The sequence below is a fragment of the Agrilus planipennis genome, unplaced genomic scaffold (genome assembly GCF_000699045.2).
Source record: "Agrilus planipennis isolate EAB-ADULT unplaced genomic scaffold, Apla_2.0 scaffold211, whole genome shotgun sequence".
NCBI lineage: Eukaryota > Metazoa > Arthropoda > Insecta > Coleoptera > Buprestidae > Agrilus > Agrilus planipennis.
Genome location: NW_020438967.1, coordinates 153,731 through 166,766, shown reverse-complemented (window position 1 = coordinate 166,766; position 13,036 = coordinate 153,731). Strand labels below are relative to the sequence as shown.

The following is a 13,036-nucleotide window of genomic DNA, read 5'->3' as shown; positions in this document are numbered from 1 at the left end:
ATTCGAATAAAAAGGCGGCAAGAGCAAAATCATAGACATAACTCAAAATTATTTCGCGCCTGCGCAAGAGCTACGGAGTCTTGCCGTTTTTAGCGTCGCCTTACACAGTCGGGTATCGTATTCCTAATACTTCCTAATATCCATGGACAGAGCGTTCATGTTCCCCATAGACATATATTAATGGTCGTGCCTTAGCCGTATGTCCTTGCAATAGTTTCTTCGCTCGAAAAGTGAGGGAGATGGCGTGTGGTTTCGGACTAGTACTATCTCTTTCATGACACGCTTACGCATTATCGTGAGAGAGATGGACGTTGTCCGAAACTTCGTTCCATCTCTTTCTTTTGTTATACCACAGTTCTGACCGCTAAGGCATGTTCCATTAGTAAACGTCGTTGGTAGGGAATTTTGTGACTCGGTCCTATTCGGTAAAACTCGGTTTGACTGATTCTCTGCTCTTTTCAACGCTACATCTTTTCTATGTGCTTTCATTTTATGACTTTTGACTTGTTGCTTATTCTTGTTATAAACAGTTGTAAAAACGAAATCAATGTAATATGTAAATAGCTATAACTATTTAGTTGTGTATAATCTAAAATGCACCATAAATGCACTAAATTCTAGTTTTGAGATAATTCTGTGTGCAGTAGTGAGTGAAAATAAACTATTTATTATGCTGTTACACCACTAAATTTTAGAAATGGATAATTATTTGGACCCCGACTATGAATTTGCATGTGTTACTGCTGAAAGAAAAAAAATACGTCTAGAAAAGGGTTAGTTAATGCTTCATATGTTATTCTGTTTAATCTTTACAATTTATGTTATGATTTTGTAGATCAAAATGAAGCTTTGCAAAAGGCTCAGGGGCTGTTAAGTCAACAATTTGAAATTGAATTAAAAGAAAGACAGAGCCAGTTGGAATTAATTCAAGATAGAATTAGTAGAGCTCAAAAAACCTTACATTTACTACGCTATGCATTGATTACTTCTTATTACAATAGAAAAGATCTAGAAGTAACATTTTCAGATACTTATAATGAAGGTGAAAATTTATCTGTCGATTATCAAAAAAGAATTCATCCTGCCCTCAAAAAATTAATAGGAAAGGATGATTCCAATCTCGCATATATTTACAGTTCTGGTTTGAGAAGTAGACTAAAAACGAAACAACATTTATTAGACAATTCAAGTACTACTCAAGAAACAATTGATAATAATCACTGTGCTTCAGTACAAGAACAAAATGAATTGCAATACGAGTATCTTCCTAAAGAAAATGAAATTGGAAAGTCAGTTGATAATGTTCGTAATAGACGCAAGCAAAAATACAGAATTCTTATTGGAAACATTTCAAAATGGATGCCTTCTGATGGTTCCACTCATAAATGGATGGTTTATGTAAGGGGACCAAAAGAAAGCCCTAATATTTCCAGTATTGTTCAGAAAGTAATTTTTCATCTTCATCCTTCTTACAAACCTAATGATGTAGTAGAGCTAAAGTAAGCAGAATCTGTTGGTTAAAAGTTTTTGTATATGACTTTGTGTGATTATAATTTTTTAAAGTGGATCTATTATTTTGTAGATCTGCTCCTTTCCACTTGTCTAGAAGAGGATGGGGTGAATTTCCCCTACGAGTAAAAATTTATTTTCACTCTTCATTAAACAAACCTGTGGATGTGATACATAACTTGAAACTGGATCGGACATATTCTGGCCAGCAAACATTAGGTAAATAGTAATTTTAATAGTTTTGTATACCACACATACACACACTCAAAATGGCAAATTATGTTGAAAACTTTAATTTTGATTTTCTAACCCATTACAGTACTTTCTCTGTAACTAGGAACTTAACAAAGAAAACACTGTAAATGTGATATGAATATGTAGTAATTTTGTCTTTTGGTATTTATAATTAAATTTCACAGTAGCTGACTGATATGAAATCAGAAAGTATTTTTCATACTGTTGAGTAGGGTAAGCATCATTAACGAAATAATCGCCAGTAGTATCATTAAATATCGTGGGAGTTACTAAATTTAGTTATTCTGCATGTTCATCTTCACTGTAAAGTATAAATGACCGTCTTTATTTGTTTATTCACAGAAAGATTGTGAAATTTTCGGCAACCGATCTGTTAATATCTACACATTTTCCTTTATAAAATTTTAGTATAACCTTTCCGTATAACATTGTAAAACAAAGCAGTGGCTAATATGGAGTGCTTAATTTTTAAATTAAGTATTTCATAGGAGCAGTAGAGAAGTAGAGACTATCATTATAATGAGACTGCGTCGTAGTATTAGAAAGTAGGCAATATTGTGTGCATTTAGGACAAAAAATGCGGAAACTGGTAGGGCGTCGTCACCTCATCTGTCAGTCCGACCGCAATTTTACTCACGATTGGAGTGCTTAAGGCAGTGAAGTTATAAGTTGTGAGATAAATGTTATGCAACATAATTTTCATTAATAGTAGTTTTCTGAATAGCTTCTTTTTTTTTTTATTAATTGTAAAAACATTTTAATTAATAACATGTACCTATTTTAATGCTGGACAAACGGGATGTGCATGTTGTGCATGCAGTTGCTGTAAAGAATTTAATTCAGACATAAGCCATACTGATGCATAGAGAATTTCTTTTAATTAAAGTTTCCTAAAGCAAAAAACCCGCTGTTATTTCTAGTAAACATTTAGTAAACATTTACTAGAAATGACTTCAACATTCGAATGAACAAGAAATTAATTTTTTATTCAGCATTTAATTAAAATACGAGGGTGGATTGATAAGTTTCCGGCCTAACCAAGAGATGACGCCACTAGGCCTACCTTGAGGTGACATTCTATAGTACCATCCTTGGATAGCTTGTAGCTATAGTTTCAGCCCGATCTCCTTGCTAGTGTAGGTTTGACAGCACGCTGAACAAGACGCCTCTGTGGTTTTCGTAAAAATGGAAAAGCAGGAAAATCGTGCTGTCATCAAATACTTTTATTTGAAGGGGTTAACGCCGAAGGAAATTAAAAAAGAGATGGACTCAACACTGGGGACATCCTCCCCGTCATATTCAACCGTTAAGCAGTGGGTTTCCGAGTTTAAAAAGGGTCGTGTGAGCACCTCTGATGGGCCTCGCTCAGGACGCCCCGTTGAGGTCACAACTCCAGATATGATCGAAAAAATTCATCAAATAGTGCTGGGAGACCGCAGATTGAAAGTGCGTGAGATAGCTGAGACCTGTAAGATGTCATATGAACGTGTGCAACATATTTTGCACCAACATTTGCATATGGAAAAGCTCTGTGCAAGATGGGTGCCGCGTTTGCTAACAGTCGACCAAAAATTGATTCGAAAAAACATTTCTACCGCAAATTTGTCATTGTATAAGCGTAATCCAAGCGAATTTTTGCGTCGATTCGTAACCGTTGACGAAACGTGGGTCCACCACTACACTCCTGAAACCAAAGAACAGTCTAAACAGTGGATTGGACCAGGGGAACCAACTCCAAAGAAGGCAAAAACAATTTTTTCGGCGAACAAGGTTATGGCTACTGTTTTTTGGGATGCAAGAGGTATTATATACATTGATTACCTTGCAAAGGGTAATACTATCACTGGTCAATACTACGCAGACTTATTGCAACGTTTGAGCCACGAGGTGAAAATTAAACGACCTCATCTGGCGAAGAAAAAAATCTTGTTTCATCACGATAACGCACCAGCGCACACGTCAATCGTTGCGACGGCTAAAATCAACGATCTAAAGTTTGAATTGATGCCGCACCCTCCTTACTCTCCAGACCTAGCCCCGAGTGACTATTTTCTGTTCCCTAATCTCAAAAAATGGCTTGGCGGTAAGAGATTTGCGGACAATGAAGAAGTAATCGAAGCTGTAAATGGTTATTTTGAGGAGCTTGACGAATCAGTCTATAGAGATGGCATTAATAGACTGGAACACCGCTATGAGAAATGTATCAGCCTTGGAGGAGATTATGTTGAGAAATAAAAAAAAAAAATTTTTAAAAACCTTGTTTTTCTTGGTCAGGCCGGAAACTTATCAATCCACCCTCGTAGTAGAATTCTGATCAATTTATGAATCAAATAAAATATTTTGTCAGAACAGTAAGTAATTAATTTAATGTCGAGGGCATATTTCTATTTAAGCGTCACCGGACGGCAGTGGCTTAGCGTGAATTTCTGAGGAGAATTTTAAATTTTTCCGATATTTTCGCAGTTATGATTGTTGGAAATCACGTGGTCCGCCGGTTTCCCCCACCATCCTATACACATGGGCTCTCGTTGTTTATTGTTTCCGTTGTCATAGTTAGTTACTAATCAATCTTTGTACACAATTGTTCACTTTGTATTTTCGAGTTCAATATAAATCGGTTGTTTAAAATTTAGACGAGTGTTTCGTTTCCATTTGTCACCCAACCTCCAACAGGTTATGGGCCCAGGCAAATAAACACGCGGGTCTATATAAACCGAAGAAAATAACCTCAATGTGATTAAGAGAACGGCGTGTCGGCGCGGCAGTCATCTTGTTTTTTCGAGAAGCTTTGAGGTGAAGCAAGAAGGAACAAAGGACGCGTTCTTGGACATTGTGTACCCGATCGATAGTAAATAAAAGGAAGGACATGAGTGCCAACGGTACTTTGCATATTGAGGCCCTAGGCCGAGATAATTACAATATGCGGAAACTGAGGATCCGCGCCGTTTTAGTCAAGAATGGTATGTGGGGCTATGTCAACGGAACTTTGACCAAACCAGATCCGTCGAAAAATAAAAATGTTAACGACGTCGATGTACAAGAGTGGTTGACGAACGACGAGAAAGCTCTGTCCGACATCACTCTAACCCTCAGTGACAACCAGTTGATGACAGTAAAGCACTGTAAAACGTCTTGCGAGATGTGGCTCAAACTGGAAAGCACAAATCAGTCGAAGGGGCCGGCTCGCAAGGCCGCGTTGCTCAAAAGTCTGATGATGCAGAAGATGACAGAAGGTAGTGATGTACGTGATCATCTTGGCAACTTTTTCGGAAACGTCGACAAGCTATCGGAAATGGACATCAGACTGGACCCAGATCAACTCACCATCCAACTGCTGTACAGTTTGCCTCCAAGTTTCAAAAGTTTTCGAATCGCAATCGAGAATCGAGACGAACTGCCAACCGTTGAGAGCCTGTGCACCAAAATAATCGAGGAAAGCGACGTCAGAAACAACGCTTCATCGATTGTTGATCAAGGTGCCATGTTCGCCAATAGGAAGGGTCCCGATAAAAAGTATCGACCGAAGCCAGCTCGGAACTCGAACGAGAAGAGCGACAAGGACACCTTTTTTTCCCTACAAGTGTTCAAAGTGCGGAGTTAAGGGACACAAGGCGGCTAACTGCAAGGGCAAGGGCAAGAAAAACAAGTTAGAAGACGTATCGATGCTTGCGATATTCGAGGAGAGCCACACGTGCCATATCGCAACTAGCGGCGTCGAGGACGTCTGAAGCCTCGACAGCAGATGCACTTCTCACCTGTGTGGCGACACGACGAGATTCATCGAGCTGGATAAAAGCGAGACGGGACGGCTGAAATTGGCGAGCAGTGCGACGGCGGAGATAAGGGCGAAAGGAACGGCGAGAATTGCGACTAGCGTGGATGGCCAGCCGCACAAAGTTACCCTTAATGAGGCACTGCGCGTTCCCGAGACCCGGACCAATCTTTTGTCGGTGTCGAAGATCATTGATCACGATTTTTCGGTCGTTTTCGACAAAGAGAAAGCGGAGGTTTTTGATCGAGACAGTGTGACGCACATGATTGCAAATCGCAAGGAGAACCTGTACCTCGTGCAGGCTACCCCCATCGAAGGATGTCGCAACGCAGTATCTGCAGTGGACCGAGACGAGAAGTTGGCACAACTTTGGCATCGTCGGATGGGTCACGTAAACTTTCGCGACCTCATCGCAGCTGCGAGGAGTGGAGCCATCCGTGGATTGGAGCTGAAGGGAAATTTGGATGACCTTGTCTGTGACATTTGCACCAAGTGCAAAATGACGCGAAAGCCTTTCCCGAAAGAGTCGCACCGTGTGACTTCAAAGCTCGAGGTCATTCACACGGACGTCTGCGGCCCTACGCGCGTTGCATCGCACTCCGGCTCCCGATACGTAATTACGTTCACGGACGACTATTCAAGGTGGACGGAAGTGCGATTCATGAAGTCGAAGGACGAAGCGTTCCAGATGTTTCGCGAATAGAAGGCCTTCGTCGAGAAGCAGCACGGGTTGAGAATAAAGTGCGTCCGTTCTGACAATGGTCGTGAGTACGACAACAGGGCGTTTAACGACTTCCTGAAGTCTGAGGGCATCCGACGCGAACTCACGACGACGCACTCGCCCGAGCAGAATGGTGTATCCGAGAGAAAGAATCGAATTCTCGAGGAGGGAGCTCGATGTCTGATGTTGCAATCCGGATTACCTCAATCGTTCTGGGCGGAAGCGATTAACACAGCTAACTATCTTAGAAATCGATGCCCAACCAAGAAGCTAAACGGGAAAACACCTTTCGAGTTTTGGTACGGTAAGGAGCCGACCGCATATCACCTGCGGGAATTTGGAAGCAAGGTATTTTGTCTCGGGAAAAATCCCAAACAAGGGGAAATTCGATCGCCGTTCGAGAGAAGGAGTCCTGGTGGGCTATTCGGAGCAGTCAAAGGCGTACCGAATTTGGATTCCTGAAACAGCAGACAGTCGTACAAGATCAACCTGACATCGACGAATTGGAAACTCCTGAGGGAGAGGATACATCGATGAGATCTTGGAGAGATTCGGCATGTCACAATGCAGACCTGTCAGTACGCCCATAGAACCGGGAACGAAGCTGCGAAAGAAGGACGAGAAATCTGACGAGCAAGCTGAGAGCTTCCCCTACCGCCAACTGATAGGAGCTCTAATGTACCTGTCAGTGGGCACAAGGCCGGACATATCTCACGCGGTGAGTGCCTTATCGCAGTTCAATGACTGCCACGAGGAACAGCACTGGAATGCTGCAAAGCGAGTTTTGCGATATCTCGCAAAGACACGTGACCTGGGTCTCCTGTTCTCCAAGTCCGATGATCCAGGACTGGGGAAACTGCATCGTGGACCGGAAGTCGTACACAGGATACGCATTCATCATGAGCGGCGCAGCGGTGAGTTGGGAGTCCCGGAAGCAACCGACGGTAGCATTGTCATCGACAGAGGCCGAATACATGGCCCTGTCAGACGCAACGAAAGAAGCCTTGCACAGAAGCTCGTGTCGAATCCTATGTTTCACTCGAGGACGAAGCATATCGACATTCGACACCACTCCGTCCGAGATGCTAAAAAGGAGGGGATGATTTCAATCGAGTACACTCCGACAGACGATATGCCTGCCGATATACTGACGAATGGGTTGTCAAGGCCGAAGCACGAGAGCTGTGTCCAAGGTCTTGGTTTGGATTCCCGTAGACCAAGATAACTCAATGGTTTTCTCTTCGGATGTTGTTCGAGGGGAAGTGTTGGAAATCACGTGGTCCGCCGGTTTCCCCCACCATCCTATACACATGGGCTCTCGTTGTTTATTGTTTCCGTTGTCATAGTTACTAATCAATCTTTGTATACAATTAATTTTTCACTTTGTATTTTCGAGTTCAATATAAATCGGTTGTTTAAAATTTAGACGAGTGTTTCGTTTCCATTTGTCACCCAACCTCCAACAATGATAGACCTTTTATTTAAATTAGTCGGGATTGCGGTGCAATGATGTACACAAAAACTGATAATATTTTTGTAAGTTGGTTCTTAGAGGAGATAATTAGTGTCAATCAGTACAATAGCAAACAAGAGTGCGATCAGTGTACTGTAAAATTCACACAACCAGCTTCCCTAATATAAAATAATAAATATTTTGAAGAAATCCTCACATTTACATTTTTCCAGTCTTTTTGTTTAAACAGAAAAACGAACGTTAGGATTATTTCTTCAGATCAAATTGTTACTACTCCTAATACTTCATCTCCAAAGAATCTAGTAATGCCACCGAGTCTTTCGAATTGCAAAATTCGTTGAAAATTATGATTTTGGTTTTTCGGATTCATTACAAAAACGAGCTTATGACGGAGAACTTAATAAATTTCGGCAGCAAAAGAAATGTGCTCTTTTCCATATGATACATTTGTAAATTACAACAAAATAATTTATTTTTATCAACACTAAAATGTTGATAGTTTTGCGAACCGAGACGGTTATGTCTTGCAGCACGGTACAAATTATTGGGATATGCTAACGTTACTGTGCGATGGACCTGGTTCTATCTAAAACCGAAGAAAAAATTTTTGCTGTCTCCCACATTTGCTTCGCTAAGGGCCCATGGCTTCCTTTGTAACCCCCATGCTACGCTACTGCCGGACGGTGTGCCGCGTCCTAATATTAAACTAACACTTGCCGGAAATTTATGCATATTTCGAAAAAGTATTTTTTTAACTAATTAAGTTATTTTATTATGTAGGAAATGAGACAGTTGTGGATATTTTTCTTTATGAAAATCATAATCAAAATGAGCATGAAGGTTTAAATAATATTAATACAAGCAAAGAAGATTTTCAACATGAAGATCAATATGTACATTATTGTCAAAGTGATGAAGCGTATTTAGTTTATGATGAGGTAAAGAATAAGGAATTTCTGACAAATGAAGTTACTGAAAATGAATATATCATTAAAACCGAAGAATTTGATAAAAGTATAGAAAATAGAGATGAAGCTTACTGTGAACATAACTATTGCTATAAAGATGATTTAATTAAAGAATGCTCTACTGAAGAAACATTAGATCAAAGGGAATATGATACATCTAGCTTCATTATTGATCATGATTATTGTCTTCCACATTCACAGAAAGAAACATTTATAAAAGATAATTCTATGTTTAAAATCGAAAAAGTATGGAGTTGCAATGCTGGAATTGAAGAAACGGCTATGTTGCAGAGTGGAAACGTCAAATTTTTAAATAGTGCTGAAAGGAGTGATAGTAAAAATTATGAAGTGCAAACAAGCCATCAATATTTTAGCCAAGAGGGATGGGATGTGTTATGCTCAACAAATATTGAAGTAGATAATAAACTCATTTCAATGCATAAATCAGATAGCTTTAAATTCGAAATTTTGTTACCAGTTCATCATTTTAAAACAATTATTGAAATTTTGCCTTTCCTTTTTAAAAAGCTACCTTTAGTAACAGAATTGGCCTTTAATCCCAAATATAAAACCGTTCATCCATATGCAGCATCATCATTACACGAATATTTATCGTGGATAAGTGAAAGACGACTTAGTGCAGAGGTATGTATGTTTTGAAAAACTGTATTTTTGCTATATATTTATGTTTTCTTTTCAAACTGAGTTAGTGATATTTAGCACGGTTTCTTAAAATTTGTATCATAAATAGATTAGTTATTGTAAAAAATCATAAATGTACCAATTATATTTACTAGGATTTGGGTGGAATAATAAAACAATTCGGAAAATGATTAAAATGTAGTACTTATATAAACCGCTATATACTCACAAAACTTGAGAATGTTCTACTGGTACTCGTAAATGAATGGGGTGAAAGGGTTTATTAAGGTTTTCAAGAATAAAATCATAATCGGTAAATAGTAAATAAAGAATATTTCTAAGAATTGCGTACTATACAGCCATTTATCCCAAAGCTGACTGTCGGGTGTAGATAGTACTTTGCTGTTGGTATTTTATATTACAAAAGTACATTGATCAGAATGTAAGCATTTTATATCGTAATCAATTTTTACAAATTATTTAATTTAATACTAAAGTACGTGTGATACCTAGAATCATCATTCAGTCTCATTTTGTGATTTTACTCAAAACATCCAGCATTTTCAGTAATTCGGATAGTGACTATTAATTTATGTTTACATTCTTATGATGTTATAATCGTGAACCGTGCAAGGTCGAATGCAGAGACCTTCAATTTTATATATGGGATATGCTTAGAGCATATACAGGGTGTTTCACGCTGACCATCTATTAGGATATTTATGGCATTATTAGTATGCTCTTCTCAAATAAAATGATGGCATCTATGTAGCACTTCCGGTTATACCGGAAGTTGACACCGATTTCATTATTTTAAATATAATACCCTATATATTATGAAGGTTTTGAATTCTATTTATTCATTTATTTATTTATTTATTTTCATAATCAACGAACAAGAGTCCTTTACAAATTAACAGAATTAAAAGTAAGTAGAAACTAAGTATATAGGCTTAGAGTACAATAAGAATCATTCGTATATAAATGAAAAGGATTTGCATTGTAACTTGAATAGATTAATAGTGTTACAGTTTTGTATTATATTTGGGGAGGTATTGCAAGATTTACGAAGTTTGTTAGTAACACTGAAAAATTCATAATTGTATTTGGTAGGCTTCTCAGTTAGTTGCTTCGGATTCCTAATGTCAAATCTTAATTTATGGTATGGAAATAATCGACAATATCACAGTGATTAATACAGCATAAAGCAACTAAAAGTGTGCAATTTTTTTACGAAGATGGTTGTAAAATTCTTAACAGAATTTCAAAACAAATAATACAAGTTAACTGTTGTCACTCAAACATTCATGCTGACAGTGTAGTAATTAAATAATTTGATTGTCAGAGTCAGTTATTGAATATTGTTATTCAGAATGGAAAATGAAAATACCTATTTAAATTGAGAATTTTAAATCAATTGCAATACATAGACTACAGATACAATAGTAAAAAAAAACAACTAAACTATTAAAATTAAATAATAAGTGATATCAGCTGATAATAATTAAATGTATTAGTTTAACGGTTTGAGCTGTTACAAATGAGTTTATCGGAATTAGAATTCAAAACCGCTATAATATATAGGGTGTTCCATTTAAGATAACGAAATTGATGTCATCTGACGGTATAACCGTATGCGCTACATAGACGCCGTTATTTTAATTGAGGAGAGCATATTCAATAACGCCATTGCACAAGTTTTCAAATTTTAAATCAAAGTACTTTCGGAAATAGTGTATGTTCTAAGGGTACACGTATCTGTGATGTATGCAAACATTATTTCAATTAAATATATCGATTACTATGTACAGATTATGTGTCTATAGGGTGTTTCTAAAATAAGTAGCAAGCTTTAGAAGGTGTCAACTATATGCGATAGGGAATCGCACGGTGAGTATATCAGTGCGATTATGAGACACGCAACGATGGAAAACTGCTTATCGATTGGCCAAAGTAAGCATCAACAAAATCACACATTATGTGTTAGTTGCCTATCACGGTATAAGTAAATTGATAAAATTTGTTCACTATTGGTAGTATGAAGCACTATTTAAATTTTACCTCAGCATGTGAGTACACAAAAGAAATAAAAAAAAGTTTCTTATAAAGAGAAATTTTCATGCCACCCTTGAGATATTGCTAAGGCTTGTATTTACTGTAAGTGATAAGAATTCAGCAACTACTCTTTTAACATTGTCACACGAGGAGCCAACGTTGCTTGCTATTTCGTATGTACTACTTTTGGGATTGTCTTAAATTAATATTTAGGGTTTCATCTTCTTAGCAGTGATATAATGTATAAGGTGCACCTTGCGATTACCGTATAATTTGATCGTTGCATTAACATGGACACAGTGATCTACATCAATTGACTAAATACATGAAGGTTGTAACGTTAATAGAACAAAATAACTATTAACTGCAATTGGCTGTAACATAAGCATCTTGAATCACTCTTAATTTGATATAACAAATAATAAACAATACATGAGCAAAAAATACAAAAAAAATACAACACTGATGCTGCCATTTACCAACTGATTGAATTGTGCGTTGCATTGTAGTATTTCTCTCCAGGGCCAGAATTAGATTTGTCTGTACTTTCAACTATTTTTTTCTTGAAAACAGTGAACTTTCGAACCCGTAAACATTTACTTAATTTTCTTTTGTTTTTACCTCTATCACCTTCTACAAGGTTTCTATATATTTCAGAAATACCTTGAATACATATACGTGTACATCTACATGCCCATATGATCCTTTCTAATAATTTTGTATTAAATAGCACTAAATTTTATTCCTTATATTCAAACAAATTGCGCCACATAAATGGTAAGTGGTTATTGTTGAATCCAACTAATTGCTTATTCTTGCCCCCTCATTATATATACTTTGACTAATTCATAAGGTAATTTATTAAATTAATCGGATAATTTAGTTGTAGGTATATAATGTAATATGCATATCTATTTATGTTCTTTACACTTATAAAGTGTCACATTAGCAGTTTTTATATAACTTTTTATTTTGTAGTGGTTCAGAGCAAAGTTGGTAAAGGAATTTATAATGTTGACGAAATTAAGTAACTGTGAAGAATGGAATACAAAATCAATCATTATGTTTGGGAGAGCATACGGTTTTACTCCATTAGATAATTATGGAATCTTTAAAAAAACGAAATATAATGATTATTATCGATTGATGATTGAACATCCTCAAATAATTAAACCATTTCAATTAAGAAGCATTGATTGTGAACTTAATATTGACGAAGAAAAGGAAGAAAAGGAATTAGGTAAGTACTTATTTGCTTTCAGCTGTTATTTGACTAATGGGTGGCCATGCGGAAGTGTTATAATAAAATTATAGGTTTAGGGTGAAATCGATTAAAATTTTATGATAAATGATGGAAAAAAGTTTTTAATTTTTTTTGACGAAGAAAGCGGCCATCTTTATACAGCGGAGTCACTAAAGCTGAAACGGTCTGTAAATATACTAAAAATTAAAAATGTTTTCAATAAAAGTTGCGCAAACGTTTTATTAATATTACACTGGATTTAGGTCGCATCGTGCTGGAGTTATTGATTTTTTTTTATTGCACCGTTTTCAATATTTCTGAACAGAGGGATGCATTTTTCACGTTTTGTTTCTGAAACGATTAGCTATCATTTACACATACTAGATGAGCACTTTAT

The 13,036-nt window shown here is 37.1% G+C and overlaps 1 protein-coding gene across 5 annotated transcripts in view; it reads left to right on the top strand.

Moving 5' to 3' along the window:
* The first annotated feature begins 470 nt into the window (after positions 1-470).
* LOC108738439 (YEATS domain-containing protein 2) overlaps positions 471-13,036 on the top strand; it is a 28,254-nt gene continuing 15,688 nt past the window's right edge. The window contains exons 1-6 of one of the 5 annotated variants that reach the window (XM_018471843.2): positions 471-646; positions 696-773; positions 836-1,499; positions 1,583-1,728; positions 8,512-9,344; positions 12,375-12,636. In XM_018471843.2, the coding sequence (XP_018327345.1) occupies positions 698-773; positions 836-1,499; positions 1,583-1,728; positions 8,512-9,344; positions 12,375-12,636 (1,981 nt within the window). In that variant the 5' untranslated portion in view covers positions 471-646; positions 696-697. Of the gene's footprint in view, positions 774-835; positions 1,500-1,582; positions 1,729-4,157; positions 4,397-8,511; positions 9,345-12,374; positions 12,637-13,036 lie in introns of those variants that run through there. The other 4 variants (XM_018471844.2, XM_018471845.1, XM_018471846.2 and 1 more) reach the window with 4 other exon arrangements.